Here is a 16,835-nt window from a genome sequence, read left to right on the forward strand (position 1 = left end):
CAACTTTTAAAGGGTAAAAAGGTCAAACTACTTATCTGTTGACCAAAATGTAAAGGATGAATGGATCTGAAAATTCTTCTTCTCCTTCATTTCAACCAAACCCAAAATCTAAGCTTCATCTCCATGGTAGAACCACCAACTTGTAATTGCGGTGTACCAGTGAGAGTGAAGACGTTGTGGACAGCTGAAAATCTAGGAAAGAGGTTCTATGGTTGCGCTTACTACGAAGTAAGTGTGCTTGATTTCTATTGCTTTTTTATTTTAGAAAATGTGAAATTTGAAGAGGTAATTTTGAACACCATAATGGTGGCGGCGGCTGTGGTTATTTCAAGTGGTATGATACAAGCGGTTGCGAGAGGTGCGATAAATTAGTGAGACACACAAGAAAATTGACGAAGAGATTAAGAGAGTTGGAGGCAAAAGTGGAAGAAACAAGATGCAAGGAGAAAATGATGAAATTGTTGCTGTTTGTGGCCTTTCTATTTGTAGTGCAGAAATTATTGTGCAAAGATTGAGTTGTAACTGGCATTTGTTGGTGCAGGTGGTGAACTGGGTGGCTTTTATTTGCTGTATTTAGGTTGGGTTACATTTTAGTGGCCCTATTGATTGTACAAATGGGAGTTGAAATGCAGTTATGAAGCTTAAGGCCTCTCTGCTATATTATCATTTTTTCTTGAATATGAGCTTACAACATAATATGGAATAAAATTTTAACTTGAATATGTTGTAAAAAATTGACCAAGAACAGTTTTGTATTGAAAGATAATGAAGATGATAATGGTGATATTATAAGTGAAGAAAGAGTAGAAAGTAAACCAATTATAAAGCTCCAAAAATAAGAAGAGCATGCATTCCATTGCAATGAAAAATAGTACATAATCGAGTCAAGTACATTCATTACAGTACGCCTTTTATCAAAAAAATACAATGAACTAAGAAGTCAATTCCATTGCTCCAAAAAAAAAGGTCTGCTGAAGTCAAATACTAGACAAAAAGAGCATCTTTTAACTTCTTAAATACTTAAATAAAGCCATTTGCAACAACACGCCGTAGTCATCTAGGTTAGCTTGCCATCCCTTCTTGTAGCACTTTTAGAAGTAGATATCTTTGTAGTCTTCTTAGGCCTCTGATACAAACAAAACAATGAAGAGGTCATTACTTACAGTCAATAGCAATTTTTGCAGTCTTAGAAGTAGATATCTTTGCAGTTTTCTTTGGATGATGTATGTTGTAGATAATAGCAATTTACTTACAGCCAATCCAGGTGGTTCCCATGGGTGTCTCTTATAAGAGAGGCCAATGTTGAATCACAACTACTTCGAGGGTATCCAAATTTTTGACATACACCAAATCTATTCTTGACTTTCTTACCCTGTCAATTGACAACCATAAATTCAAGTAAATAATAGTATAGAAGAAAGTCAACATGCTACAGAATAAATTTTATTATGAACAAATAGAGAAGTATGAACTGGAAATGTTGCACTCTTTGTTGTTGATGTTGGAGTAGATGGTCGACTGGTTGTAGGTTCACATGGGATTTGACTGATGAGATCAAACTAGATTTGGTCACTTGTATCAGTTTCCAAGCCACTTGCACCAAAGACTAATTCAGGTGTGAAATTGGATTGTTTGTTTACACTAGGAGTAGCATTTTGTGGCTGGTAATCAGTTTGGGACTGCTGAGGTTGGGACTATTTGTATCCACCAGGAGTAGCATTTTGAGGCTGGTAATCAGTTTCGCACTGCTGAGGTTGGGACTGTTTGTTTGCACCAGGATTGATGGTATTAGGAGTTTGCTGCTGTGGCTGAGAGCTACTTGTAGCTGCAGCAGCTTGTTGCTGGACATTCCCTTGATCATCACTGCTTGGACACTTCCTACTATTGTGGCCTTTTTGTTTACACTTTCTACACTTATAATCCATTAGATCCACTCTAGATAGTCTCTTTGTTTGTCCTTGAGAAGTTGTTGCAGCTGGTGGCTCATCTGGTTCTCTTCTTTTTACCTTCTTAGGCCGGCCAAGAAGCTTGATGATTTCAGGTGGCAGGACAGGCCCCTGTTTCAAATCTTTCCACAAATGCTCACCATTGAGAGGATATATTATAGGCCCATATGCCCTCATGTAAGCCTCTTTTGAGTAGCATTCATTAACAAAGTTCTCCGGAGGTGGCTCCTTTTTCAAAGCAATAGCACTCATTGCATGAGCACAAGGAATGCCATTTAGTTCCCACCTTCTACAACTACAAGTTCTGCTAGCCAAATTCACATTGTACCTATCCCCATACATGCACCTCACCTCATAATTCCAGTCCCCTGAAGGTGTAGCTATGCAAGCACTAGAAGCACTTTTTCCTTTTTTCAACTTTTTAAAAATTTTTGGACATACCTTTCATGTATACTTCTTCATCCACTCCCTCTTATTCTTCATTCTAACCATTAAATAAAGTCGTATTGTTTCTAGCATACCTAGTATAGGCCACTCCCTTGCTTCTAAAATGCTGGAGTTGAAACTCTCACATAGATTGTTCAATAAAATGTCACATTTAGGGGAGGTTCTGAAGTAAGCTCTAGACCATTGCTGCGGTGTTGTGTTGTCAAGCAGCCATTGAAATGCACCCTCATCAACTGCTTTCAAGCTTCCATCAAAACCTTGAACAGATTTTTGTAAGGAGCTCTTGCAAGTGCCCAAATTCTCTCCTTCAATGCCAAACCACCATGCAGCTTTTTAAAGTTATTGTACATGTGTCTCACACACATCCTATGCTCCACATTTGGAAGCAACTCTTCAATAGCTTGAATCAGTCCCTTCAAAAAATTAAAAGGTGAAACTAGATCATCAAATTAAAACTAGCAACCTTAGCTTACAAAAAAATACAGAAAAATACACTTACACACCTTTTGTTTATCAGTAATAAATTTCTAATGATTTTCATCTCTGATTTGGAGGTCATTCTGTGACGACTCCACCTCCCTCTAGGGCGTATCCAAGGGTTTGGCGGATCGCCTGCCCAACTCTCGTCAAGACTCACTCAGTAACATTCTTGAAATAGCCGTTCAAGCCTCAAAATTAACATAACAGTTCCATTTCCAACCAACAATTCAAACTTAATTTACAATCCAAGAGTAAAACATAGGATTACATTTCTAAAGATTCCAAATACGTCTCATCTACAAAAGTACAAGTACAAGAGATTATATACACTAATTCACAGCTACTTGCTCCAGCCTCCACCCCTGTAAGGAAAACAAACTAATGGGATGAGTTAAAAGCTCAATGAGGTTCCTAAACAAGCAAACAAGCAGGTAACCAAAGGAAAATTTACACTTAGCACTTTGCACACTTGGCACAGCAATAAGCAGTCATTCAAGAATCAATCATTCATTCATTGAAAGGATTCGTGCTCACTTGGAGCCATTCATATAAGTCATTCATTCATTCATTTGCCAATCATTTTCCTTATCCCTCCGATATTAGAAAACATTTGCAAGTGAAAACTCCTTCAGTGTTCATGTCATTCATTCATTGATTTCATTGTATTGAATTCACTGGCCAGTTCTACAACAGACTTTTCTGGTAATACTCGAGTATACCAAACATTGTCCCAAGGTCACCAGCCGTCCGACCCAGTCCGCTTCTAGCTCGAGTCGATTGGCAACGAAGGGCAAGGGCCAAGTTCAACCAAAAGGCTTACATTCATGCACAAGTAGCATTCAGTCATTGAAAATTCACTTTTGCTTGGGTCGAGTGCGATAAAATACACACTCGCCCATCGAAAATCCATTTAGCAATCATTGGAAAGCATTTAACATTTCGGCAACATTCACAACATTTCACATAGTCATTTAAAGCACACGCATGCAAGGAACACTCACCTTTTAAAGTAGACCAAAGCTAAATGTTCGACTCCAGGTTGTGCTCGTTCCCACTGTTAAACCCTAAAAGTAACCAAGACAAGATGTCATGGTCCGATCATTCAAAACTTAGGTTAATAAGGTGCCCACTTTAGCCTTAATCATGAGCCATACGCCTATCTAAAATCGGCCCCTCAAAACACAAAACTCAAAGACAAACTTGAAAGCCAATCGAAGAATGTCCAGGTGCATTCTAGGGCTATGAAGTACACTTGTTTAAGGCCACAAAACCATCCAAAATCACACCAATTAAAGTTTAAGACTTAGAAAAGTTTTCTCAAAGTTTTCCAAGTTCCACTCAATTCATTTGACAAAATTTTCCAGCTTTGGCGACATTCTTTGAAAAAGTATAACTTGAGTTCTATAGGTCAAAAAATCACAAAACTTGCACCATTAGAAAATAGACTCAAAGTACTAATGGACTTTAGAAGACATCTTCATGAAATTCAACTCATAGGTTAGTCGAATTTTCAGTTCAAAATCACTGCTGTCTCATGTGCAAAACAGAACAGTCATGGTTTTTCAAGAAACTTTGTAAATTTGCTGGTATTTAGAGGAGTTGAACCAACCCATGATTTTTAAACGGTCAAAAGAGCTAAGAGTCTAGTTTCAAATGCAACAAACGAAACTCAATTTGGATTTTTAATTTTCAGCAGCACTTCCTCTTATTTTCCCTAATTTCCAGCCATTTCAAGGCTTCATTCTCACCACAAGACAACCTCAAATCAAGTTCACAATGCATAGGATACATAGAGTACTTATTTTAGCCATAAAACTAGCTATAATCAACATATACCTAAGCTGGAAAATTTTCTACCAAGGCTGAAATTTTGCAACTAAGGCTGGAAATTCTTATTTGGAAACTAAAAAGTCACAATAAAGCTACAAATCTTCATACAAGTCCATAACAAAGCTAGATACCATCATACCATAGCTGAAAAATAAGAAACAAGGCTGAAAATTAAAATCACCAATCTTTACCAAATCTAGGTTATCATCCATAATATTCCAAGTTTCAAGTCATCTTCACCATAAATTGCAGAAATAAGAAAGAGAAAAGAAGTTGTTCAATTTATACCTTCAACTCCTTGAAGAAAGTGAAGAACCAAGGCTTTCTCTCCAAAAAACCTCTCCACTACAACCTTCCTCCCTTGGCGATAGTTTGTTTGATTTAGTTTTGTGATTCCAACTCAAACAAGGCAAGAATCAAGATGAAGTTGGTGGTTTTTCTTCTCTCCTTTCCTCTCCAAACTCATGGCCAAGACGAGAAAGAAATGAAGAAAATTTTGTGCTAGAAAAGATAAGAATGGAAGCAAGCTTCTGTGACGACCCACCTCTCTCTAGGGTGAACCCCAGAGGTTAGCGGACCGCCTGCTGTGAGGACCCGAAAATTCCTTTAGAATTTCCTCCCATTTTTGAACAATTAATTTATATTTACTTCTATGTCTCTTTACTTGATTATTTAACTACTTACTAGCCGTAAATTTTATGGTAAATTCATTAGTTGAGCCAAGAGTTTTATTTTTACTTTTCAACTTAGAATAAGTTAGGGTTTTTGTGTATTTTGGTAGTGTGATTAATTGGTGAGGTGTGTCTACTAAATTTGGTGGTTAAGAGTGAGTTTTAGATAAGAGGGAGTGTGTGATTAGAAGTGCTATTAATAAGTTAGTGAATCATAAGTTAAAACACTAGTACGCACGAGTTAAGGAAAATCTGCTTGAACCGACGTGTACCGTTTGTTACCAGTTGAGTACTCCACTTGACCAATACTTTCTTACCCTAATCTCCTTGTTTTTATTTCATTTAATTTCCCCTAAATTAACCCTTAAGTCAGCCACCATTTTTGACTAAAGAAAAGGAAGAAAAGAAAAAAAATAAGAAACCATCTTGTGGTGCCAAGTGTTGGAAATCCAAGGAACTTTGACCAAGTTTATTTCTTTCCTTCTTATCTTGCATTTTGGCCATTTTTGCTTCATTTCTTGTTGACTTGGCCAAATTTTTGGAGAGGGAAAAGAGAGGAGAGAAACCTTCCATTTCCAACCTTGAATCAAGCCTTGTTTGAGTGAAATCAACAAAACTAAATCGATTAAAGTCTCATCTTGGTGCTTAGGAGGCTAGAAGTGGTGGAAATCTTTGAAGCTAGTGGTTTGTTTTTCACTTGCAAGAAGCTTTTGGAAGGTATAAGGCTTGAACTTCCTTTTCTCTTGCTTAATCTTGTTAAATTTGGTATGGAAGCCTTTACTCTTGGCTTGCTAGGGTTGATTGTTTAGTTTTTGATGGTGTAGTGGAATGTTGGCTAAGGTTTGCATTTTTCAGCCTTGATTATTGTTGTTTACCTAGTAAGTGATGTTATTGAGCTAGGATATGGATTTGGTGAAGTGATTAATGGCTTGGTTGTGATATGTTAGAGTAAAAGTTGAATTTCCAGCATTCGGTAGTGATTCTGCCCTGTTTTTGGACCCAACTGGAACTGCATATTCGTCCATGATAAAGGCCAAAACAGCTCTTTCTCAAAACATGAAAGTTGTAGGTATTTGCGTTAGCTTTCTACCCAAAACATTTCACCTCAATCGGAGAACTGTATCTTGTGAAATGACTAAAATACCCCTGACTGCCCAAATGCCCTGTTTAACCGACAGCTTTCTGTTTTCTCTGAGATTTCAATTTTTGACCATGAAAATGCATGATTTGGCTTTGGAGGTCTTCGTAATAAATGTAGGTCTATGTCTTAGTTTCGAAAAGCCATAAAATTTACCTTGATCCGATATACCTAGCTACAGCTACAACCAAAACACCGAAGGATGACAAAACTGTCATTTATCAGTTCTTCTTTAAACTGGTTTCTAGCTTTGGTCCATGGTGATAAGTTATTATTTGGTTTGTTTGGATGGTTTTGAGGCCTTGAATAGATGAATGTTTTTGGTTATCACTTGTGGATGGATTGGAGGGTTGTTGGCTTGTGAATCCGAGTTGTACTTGGATGGGGAAAATAAGAAAATAGGGGAAATGCTGCCCAAATTTCTATTACTTGCTCTTATGAATATTAGTGAGATGTAAGGTTTGATTTTAGGGTTAGTTGGATCTTAAGTTACATATGTATCCTTGAATGCACTTCAATAGTAGTATATGAGTTGTTTTTTATCAAGATTTGGTATCAACTAAGATGAAAAGTGTTAGTTTTCTCTCAAAAACTTTGAATTACATTTGCTCACTTCAATTTGGGATTGGTTATTCTTAGGGTTTGTCGGTGATCAAGGGCATAATCCGGAAGGAAACTTTTGATGTTATTTTGGTTTAGACTGGTGAGTGTTCCTTATGTGTTTGTACAATAAGTGACTATGTGACTATCTGTGAATGTTTGCTTGAATGTTAAATGCTTTCCAAGGATTGCTAAATGGATTTTCGATGAGCGAGTGTGTACTTTATCGCACTCGACCCAAGCCAAAGTGAATTTTTAATGATTGAATGCTACTTGTGCATGAACGTAAACCTTTTGGCTGAACTGGGCCCTTGTCCTTGGTTGCCAGTCAACTCGAGTCAGAAGCGGACTCGATCGGGCGGCTGGTGACCTGGGACAGTGTTTTGGTATATTCGAGTATGACCACGAAGGTTGGTGGAGAACTGGCCAGTGAATTGGCTAGTGGCGGGAAATGAAATCAAGGAATGAATGTCAAGAACACTGGAGGAGTTTTCACTTGCAAATGTTTTTCTAATAATTGGAGGGATAAGGAAAATGGTTGGCGAATGAATGAACGAATGGCTCCACGTGAGCATGTATCCTTTTAATGAGTGTGTTTTCATTGCTTTTATTTTGTGAATGTTTTCTCGATTAATTGTTCTTCAATGAATAATGTCCTTGTTTAAATTGCTTGATTACTTGTTTGGGAACCTCAATGGGCTTTTAGCTCATTCCTTTAGTTTTGTTTTCCTTACAGGGGATACGAGCAAGGACGTGAGTCTGGTACAGGCTAGCATAGTCTAGTTTTTTGAATTTTTGCGATTGGACTCGCGCTAGTGCTCGGTTAGGGTTGAATATATCTGGAATTCACAACTTTTGTTATATTTGGGATTGTATGAAGATTTGAGATAGAAATGAATGTAAGTATCCTTTCCACGCTTGGGAACTGTTATTTCATGTATTCTTGAGGTTGTACCGTATTTTATTTGAAGTGAGTGAGCGAGTCCTGGCGAGAGTTGGGCAGGCGGTCTGCCAAACTCTGGGGTACGCCCTAGGGGGAGGTGGGGTCGTCACACCTGCCCAACTCTCGCCAGGACTCACTTACCAACATTAACTTCAAAGATAACATTAAGTTCAAAGTAAGCACGAAACTTCCCAATAAATATTACAAACCACCCAACATCACAAAACATCCATACATAGGTATACAGCTAAGCGAAATGAGATACAAGTAGTTCAATCACTTCACTAAGTATAAATAGGATTTGCAATTACTTAAAATGAGGGCTACAACTTTCGAACTCGCTATTCTTTGGATACCAAATCAATAATACTAAAATTCTTCAAAATAACATTTACATGCTACAAATCGGTCAAATAGACGAACCAAAGTACAAGCTACAAGATGAGAACTTAAAAACTAGTACTCTAATACAGTGCCGACCTATTACAAGTTTAAGAATTTCTATTACAAACTAGTACTATTCTTCTCTCTCTCATCTCGCACCCTGTTAAGGATAACAAATAAAAGGGATGAGCTAAAAGCCCAGTGAGGTTCCAAGAAAACAACAAACAGTCAGGCATTACAACATTCACATGTTGGCATGATCACGTGTTTCGTGGAGCAAGTAATATCCAAATAACTCATTTAACAATGTACAGTAAATACACATTCACGATAAGGATATAGTCTGCTCTCGGGAGCAGGTTCCATCGTAACTTGTCCAGGATCTGTTGACACTCCGTCAACGATGGAATTATAACAAGTCCAGTAAAGCACCACTTAACTCCAATTTTCGTCCACCGAACAACCCCCTACCGGACCCGAACTCCAACAGTAACAGTGGGTGGTAATACTCGAGCATACCAATTAGTTGAGGAGATAACACTTCACTCGACAAAACAGTAGACACAAGATTCGTTATCTAATCGACCAGGCCCTTGCCGGCTCGACTCGATTAACTAGCCGATGGGGTTTGGGATCCAAGCCGTTACTTTCAACTCATGCGCATGAATATCAGTTCACTTGTAAATAATTCACTTATAGTAGTAAAACAAGAATTCAGTCAAGTTAGGTCGAGTGCGATAAAGTACAAACTCACCTATGCAATAATAAGTCAATTCAAGTAGCAAGTCATATAGCCCTTCCTGGGTAGCTCAGCCGGTGACCACATGCGGTAGTATCCCGTAGGTCACCGGTTCGAGTCCCAGTAACGAAAATGGGGTAACCCAACAACCCGAATAAGGGTTGGGGCCTGAAGTGGGGCCAGGTCCTTTTTTTTTGACAAAAAAAAAAAAAAAAGTAGCAAGTCATATACAAGTCATATTTGAGCAACAAGTAGCATGGGACTTGCAGTTGGAACACTTACCAAATCAAATGGACAGTCACATCTCAGTTTCGGGATTTTTTTAGCTCATCACTGACTCTTGAGACATATCCACGTTTTAATTACACATCCTCTTGATCAAAACAAGTGAATGACACTAAAGATATCAAACATGTAGGTTAAAGATACAGGATTTTCCAACCAAAAGCATGAATATAAGGTCGGAACCCTTGCCTTTACTCTTGGTTTCTTTTGACAGAAATTTGTCGTCAAGATGACTTCCAATTTTCTCCAAACACCAGTGAATTTGTTCATACATATTTAAAACATGAAATGTTTAATGAGTCAAAAGGCACGAGTTTGTAGCTAACAACTTAATATTAAAGATGGAGTTAAAGCACAAAAGAAAATGGTAGCTACATGTTCTCGGTTTAAGCCAGAAATTTAACCATGGTTCATGGCTGGGAGTTTTTTCTCCAAAACAGGTTACATGTACGTGGATGGCTAATCAAAAACTCAACTTTTTTTCATGGTTCAAGTATAAATCAGGCAATGCCTCATAGTGTAATTATAAGGCATGATTCTCTTTGAAAAACTACAACAAAATGAAAGTTATAAGCTGGAAAATCTAGTATGTAGTTCACGGTTTAAGCAAGCAAATTCCAGCGAGCCTAACCTCATTTTTGTCACCAAAACAGCCCCTCTCATACTTATTTCAACCATAAATCACATAAAATAGCTTGTACCAAGGGAGGTGGTACTAATCATGTATTCCAGTAAAACTCAACAAGAAAAATTGCATTTAAAAACTAGAAGTTCAAGTTTTCTCTACGGCTCAAAGCTGGCAAATTCCTAGCAAGAAAATAGTTTGCTAAGGGAGTGTTTTTCTTCAATAAAACCCTCTGTTTATCACGTAAACTCAACATGCATATGAAAATAATATGCTACAAGGGTTATTGAACAACAACCTAAAAGTTTTGCAGCCCCAAAAGTCGTGTACAAACTAGAAATGTTCCCTTCTTCTTCACTTGTCCATTCAAGTGGATTTCCAGCAGTTTTTCAAGGTGCTCTCCAGTCAAGTTATCAATTTTTCATTAGATTCAACGGTGAACATATCATAAGTATCATAGAAACAGAAATAAGACATGTCTCAACCAAAATTTGCAAATAAGAGCTGCATTTACACAGCTTACTCTCTCGACAAAGCTAGAGAAATTTTAACAAGAATCACAGCCTTAAAACTCAAGTTTCTCCTTAGAGCCCACATACATGTCACTATTATTGTATTATAAAGGGAGATTAACAGCATTCATGCAGTTTTACAGCCAAAAGGTATGGAAAAGTTGGAAAAAAAACTCATCATCTCTCTCTCTCAGTCCAAGCCGGAAAAATTCCAGCAAGCAGCACTTGTTTGGAAAAATCATAACTGGAGTTATAAATGTTAGAAAATCATAAAACTTAGCCCGTTAAAAACTAGACTCAAAGCACTAACAATCTTTAGAAGACACCTCAAAGAGATTTAGTTCATAAGTTAGTCCAAATTGAGCCACAAGCTACTACAACATTCCAGTTTTTACTTGTGCAGGGCAGATTTTTCAGTCAAATTTGCTGATTTTCTGGTGCATATATAAAATGAATCGCAGTTCCAATGTTATACTATTTTAAAGATCCCTGAGTCTAGTTTCAAACGCAACTGATGGCACTCAATTTCGATTTTTCTACACTAAGTTATGATCATTTTACTAAACTTGCTTAGGGGTGACTGTCACCCGAAATTTCAACCTTTCACTTGAGTTATTCCAACTTTATTGCTACCTATAACTCACATCTAAGCCAGCACTTTGCTACCAAATTCAAAGACAACATGCTATATCATACTAAACAAGAAATATAATATTCAAAGCATGACTTCCTAGTAGAAACTTCACAAAGGGATGAGATAGCAGGCTGTGACAAGGATGGAACAAAGTTCCTCCAATTTTTCTCAAGGTCTCTTAGACAAATTTTCGGCCAAATCAATGAACATACAACTATGATTCAACCATATAAACATACTAACTTTTATATACACGGTTGTCATGATATAAAACATGAAATCTTAGCAAAACTTCACTCCAAATTCAAAGTAAAACTGATATATCCAACTTTATGCAATCGGTCAGCCCACAGATTTTTTTCCAACTAGGTTCCTTCAAAATTTTTTTCATTCAAGCCACTAATTTCTCACTCATTTTCATGGCAAATACACCATATATCATTTTTAACATAAGATGAAACATATGACCTGAGTTCTTAGCAAGGAAACCCATCAAAGAGCCAAATACAAAGCTGCAAATCAAAACTATCAGCATATGTCACTAAATTAAAATTCCAGCAACCTATAGCTTAGAAAAGTATATTTTTCTTCCACTAAACTTCTACCTTTTGGCTTAAATTTAACATACAACTAGAGTACTCAAGAGTAATAAAAAAAATGAGGGGTTTTATCGCAATTGTTACCTCTCTTTTTCCTCACAAATCAAAGCTGAAAAAAAAATGCAGATGGCTCACTGGCTTCTCCTTCGGTACCTCAAGGGTGAAATGCACCAGCTTTCCTGTATTTTCTCCCCTCCAACATAGCTGGATCCTTTCTACTCTCTTGACTCTCTCTCACTCACGGTTTAAGCTTGAAGAAATAGGGGAATTTTGTGAAATTTCTATGGCTGAATCAGCCTTGGTTCTTGGCTAATGACAGGAAGAAGAAGATGGAGTTTTCTTGCTCTCAACTCTCTTCTCTCTCTCGGCTGAAGTGGAGTAAGACAAGAGGAAGACTTTGGCTAACTTTTCTTGTTTCTTGGCTGATGTTAATGGTTGAAAAATGAAGAAAGTCCCAGGGTTAAATCTTGTGGTTTTCCATCGGTTTTTTAGAAAGCAAAGGAGGAGAAGGAAATGGGTTTCTTTCTAGCTCTCTCTCTCGGCTGTTTGTGAGGAAGAAAGAATGAAAGTTTCTTCCTCTCGGTTGAACTAAAGAAAAGAAACAAGAGGGAATAAATTGGACTTGGTCAACTTTTGCATACTACTTGGACTTGGTCAAAATGGAGGCAAAGAGCAAGATGTTTTGTTGAGTAATATATCTTTCTCTCGATTGGAAGAATGTGCAAGACAAGGAAAATTCCTTCAGCTTTCCCTCTAGTCTCTCGGCTGGAAATGAAGACAAAACACTCTTATTTCTCTCAAAGCTCTCTGCTTTCTTTGCTGGACAAATGAAAAAGATAGGTCTCTCAACTCTTCTCTCTCTCTCGGCTAAAACAAAGAAGGCAAGAGAAGAATTTTCTGGTCAAACACAGTTTTGGGATCTTGCAAGACAACCATCACTTAGCACACCACTTATCACTCAAGCATGAATAAAAGTTAATCTAATAATTACCCTCACATTTCTATATTATTAGATTATGACCCTATTAATTCTTACTCTAGTTGGTTTTAAGTCCTATTAGATTTGATCCTATACAAATTGAGTGCGCATTCAAGTCTTTTAATCAAATGAAACAGGCAAACATGGAAATTAAATAATATCATGCAAATTACAACACATTCAAATTCTAGATGAAATCATAGATGACAAAACAAAAATTTTCGGGCTCTCACAGCTTCTTGGTCAAAGGTTGCATGGATGGCCAACACTTGGCAAGCCACCAATTTTCCTTTTGTTTTTGTTTCTTTTCCTCTTGTTTTTGGTCAAAAATTTCGGCTAGCTTTAGGGTTAAATTAGGGAAGGATAAATGATAGGAAAATAAGAAGATTAGGGTAAGAAAGTATTGGTCAAGTGGTGTTTTCGACCGGTAACAAACGGCACGAGTCGGTTCAAGCCTATTTCTTTGCCTCTCTTGTACTTTTGTTGTAACTTATGATTCACTAATGTACTATTAACACTTTTAATCACATACTTCCTCCTACTTAATACCCGCTCTCATCCACCAAATTTAGTACACACATTTCACCAATTCATCACACTACCACAATGCACCAAAACCCTAACTTACACTAACTTTAAAAGTAAAAGTAAAACTCTCGACTCTATTATTTATTGCACCTATTAAGGGAAGTAATTAGTATTCAAGAAATTATAAATTAACTTATTCAAAATAAAAGAGACTTATAAGAAAATATAAGCAAATTTTCAAGTCCTCACACATTCACCAATTCACCGACGAAACCATTTCCAAGTTAGCTTGTTTTCTATTTCCACCACAGCATAGGCAATGGGGTTCAACTGATCATAGCAATACACCCTTGTGGGGCCCTCTAAGATGGCAGCCATCTAATCCAACAACAGGCTTACAACCACTTAAAAAGCCTGTCTTGCATGCATTAAAACAAATATACAACCTCTCAAACCTATCTTCTCTCTCATCATCTTCAACAGTTGTCATGAAAACATTTGAGCCAGGATTTATTTCCCTACAATAGTTCCTTAGTTTGTTGTATTGGGCTTCATATTCACCATTAACTAAACTCTCTGCCTTTTTTTTTGGGTCTATAAGCTTGCCACCTAGAGATGTTAACATTAACATCAGTCTTCACTTTATCAAGTGTACTCACCTTCATGTCAGCCATAGCAGCCAGCTCCTTTTAGTATCTGTCAACCAAAAAATTGAGTTTGCTAGTCCGTGGTCAAATGTTCTCCCACAATTGTGTTCACCTTGCATGCTCTTGACTTGAAAAGTCTTTTCGTCTGCCATAACGGCTGTAGAAACTTTCCAGCTACAATCTTTGCAATAAGCTGTAGCTCTTCTGCCATCATTTTTACTGAACTTTATCTTCCTTTGGTGAACCACTCCATGGCTCTTGCATGCCTTCATGAATAACTTCTGCTTACAAGTAAAAGTCCGTCCAACCACAAATTTGGGATCGGCCATATCGGTTTTAGGGTTAAATTTTGGAAACTTAACACTTTTTCTTGGCTGATCTTCTTCTTCTGAGTCACAGCAACAATCAAATTCATCTGAATCAGTAGCATCTTCTTACATCTCAACACCCTCCGTTTGAGATGTAGTTGCATTTGCACCCTTACTTGATTTACAATTTTGGACAATTTTCTCCCATTCAGCTTTTCTTTCTTTAATAGATTTTACTATATTCTTTTCATCACTTAACTCGTAGTCACTATCAATGAACTTGTCACCATCACCAGATTCCTCATCTTCTTCAACAGGTGCCTCCTTCTTACTCTTCTTCTTTCTCTCAACTTTTTTAGCCTGCTTTTTATTTGCTGAAGATTTTTTCTTTGATGATTTTTCTTTTGGTGATTTGCTAGTAGAAGGTGCATTCTTTCCTGCATTCTGCACTTCTGAGTTTGTCCCATGTTGTTCTTCTCTAAAATTCTGATCTTGCCCTCCTATATCTGCTCCATTATCCCCTTTATCAGCAACTCTACTCTTAACTTCTGAAAGTATTTCACCTAGTTTTTCAGTAAATTTCAAGTTCTCCTCTCCTATAGTTGCTTCCCTTGTGTGCTTATTAACTCCTGACTCACCTATACCCCTGCTATCCTTTTCACCCTTATTTTCAGATTGAGTTACAGGAATATTAGTCATCACTATTTCTTCTACATCAGAAAATTCTTCATGCACCTTACCTCCCTGTTGATTTTCATTAGGATCAGCCCCCTTTTTTGGTTTACATGGTCCAGTTTCACATTCACTTACGGAGTAGGTTTTTAAGTGCACAAAGTATACATCAACCACACCATATTTCACTCCATATCTAGCCAAATCTTGAGCAACATCTTCACATAACACATATACTAACCCATCCACCATGTTCTTCTCGGGTATTAAGTAATAGTATGTTACACTAAACTCAGGATACCCTAGTTTTTTTGCAACCCTATCAAGTGTACATAGAGACCATCTGTCAGGATTACAATAGTCAACAATTTTTGCACCACCCCCACGGTATTCTTTGTTCAGCAATTCAGTGAGTTCACCTTCGTAGTGGACCCTAATGGAAAATCGATTCATATCATCTGCCAACCATTTGAGAGATAGTTAACAACAAAAAATATTATTTTAGGACCGACCACCCATTTATGTAAAGCGACAACACAACAAAATACAAGGGACCACATATAGTTACAACAACATAAAGCATAAAATTGACCACCAGCAACCCTAATAAATATAATAATACTTCTTAAGTGCACAAATCATGTTTATTGCAACTGTATTTAAACTGTTCACATAGTATCTGACATTATTCCAGAAATTCTTTAGTTTAGGGTTTAGAAATACATACTATAATTTGGGATCACTTTAGTACGCCTGTTTCGTCTTCGCTTCAATCACTAACGTTCCATTTCATCAAGATCAGTGGACTGCTGATAATTAAGTTTTTTTTTTGGGTTGAGAGGAATCGGAGATGGAATGGTGAATTAGTACCAAAATGGAGGTTTTCACTCAGCATTACACCATTGGTCCTTTACATTTTGGTCAACAAATAAGTGGTTTGGTCTTTTTACCCTTTAAAAGTTGGGCACGTGATGTGCGTGTGTGAGACATTCCAAGCAAAAAGCGCTCGAAAAAGTGAAAAGGAACTTAAATTGATTCTTTTTTATTTGTTAAGGACTAAAAGTGATCATTTTCGATTTGAGGAACTAAAATTTCACATTTGCAATATGTGAGGGACTATTTGTGGTGTTCTCCCGAATATAAAATACAACTAACAAAAATACTAATCTTTTAAATTTAGTTTTTGAAAAACAATGCTACAGTAACACACTCCAAATATACAATTTTAAATACAACTAACAAAAACACAAAAATTTTTAAAAAAATTAACAAAACCTATCTTCCTCTTCCACTCACTAAACCACCATTGCCACCACCCTTCCCTTCCTTCCTTCTCCACGGCCACCGCCGCTCCTCTACCCCTCCCTCCTCCTCCCTTTTTCTCTTCTTCCTCTTTCCTCCTCCGTCCTCCTCTCTCCTCCCTCTTTCCCAGCAACCCATTCCCCTCCCTCAGGTCTCAACCAAAGCCCTCCCCCTCCAGTCGCGACCAAAGTTAGAAGGGAGGGTTGCGGGGGAAGGGAGGGGAGGGGAGGGGAGATGAGAGGGAAGGGGATGAAGAGAAACAGGAACAGGTACGGAAAGGAAGAGAAAGAGGTTAAGAGAAGGGATGGAAAAGAGGCATTGGTGGGATGGAGGGGGAAGGAGGGGGGAGTGGTGGTGGTGGTGGTGCGTGGTGAGAGATTCAGCAAATATTCCAATAAAATTTAAATTTTTAAAAACACTCTAAAATACATTTATAGTGTCAAGCTTTTAACATATAATGTTACATTATTTCACTTGAAAAACATTTCCAAAAATATCTAACTCATACGGACCAAAAATACCTAATCCATGAGGACCCATAGTCTACAGAAAGTTGCAGAAAATTT

The 16,835-nt window shown here is 37.4% G+C and overlaps 1 protein-coding gene across 1 annotated transcript; it reads right to left on the minus strand.

The window, feature by feature from the left end:
• Nucleotides 1–1,694: 1,694 nt before the first annotated feature.
• On the minus strand, nucleotides 1,695–14,316 carry LOC113704596 (uncharacterized). Its single transcript, XM_027226483.1, has 4 exons — nucleotides 14,100–14,316; nucleotides 13,689–13,949; nucleotides 2,468–2,698; nucleotides 1,695–2,314 (listed from the first exon to the last, which is right to left on the minus strand). The coding sequence occupies exons 1-4, from the start codon at nucleotides 14,314–14,316 to the stop codon at nucleotides 1,695–1,697; spliced, it is 1,329 nt and encodes a 442-aa protein (XP_027082284.1).
• Nucleotides 14,317–16,835: the final 2,519 nt, after the last annotated feature.

The sequence above is a fragment of the Coffea arabica genome, chromosome 8e (genome assembly GCF_036785885.1).
Source record: "Coffea arabica cultivar ET-39 chromosome 8e, Coffea Arabica ET-39 HiFi, whole genome shotgun sequence".
In the NCBI taxonomy this organism is placed as follows: domain Eukaryota; kingdom Viridiplantae; phylum Streptophyta; class Magnoliopsida; order Gentianales; family Rubiaceae; genus Coffea; species Coffea arabica.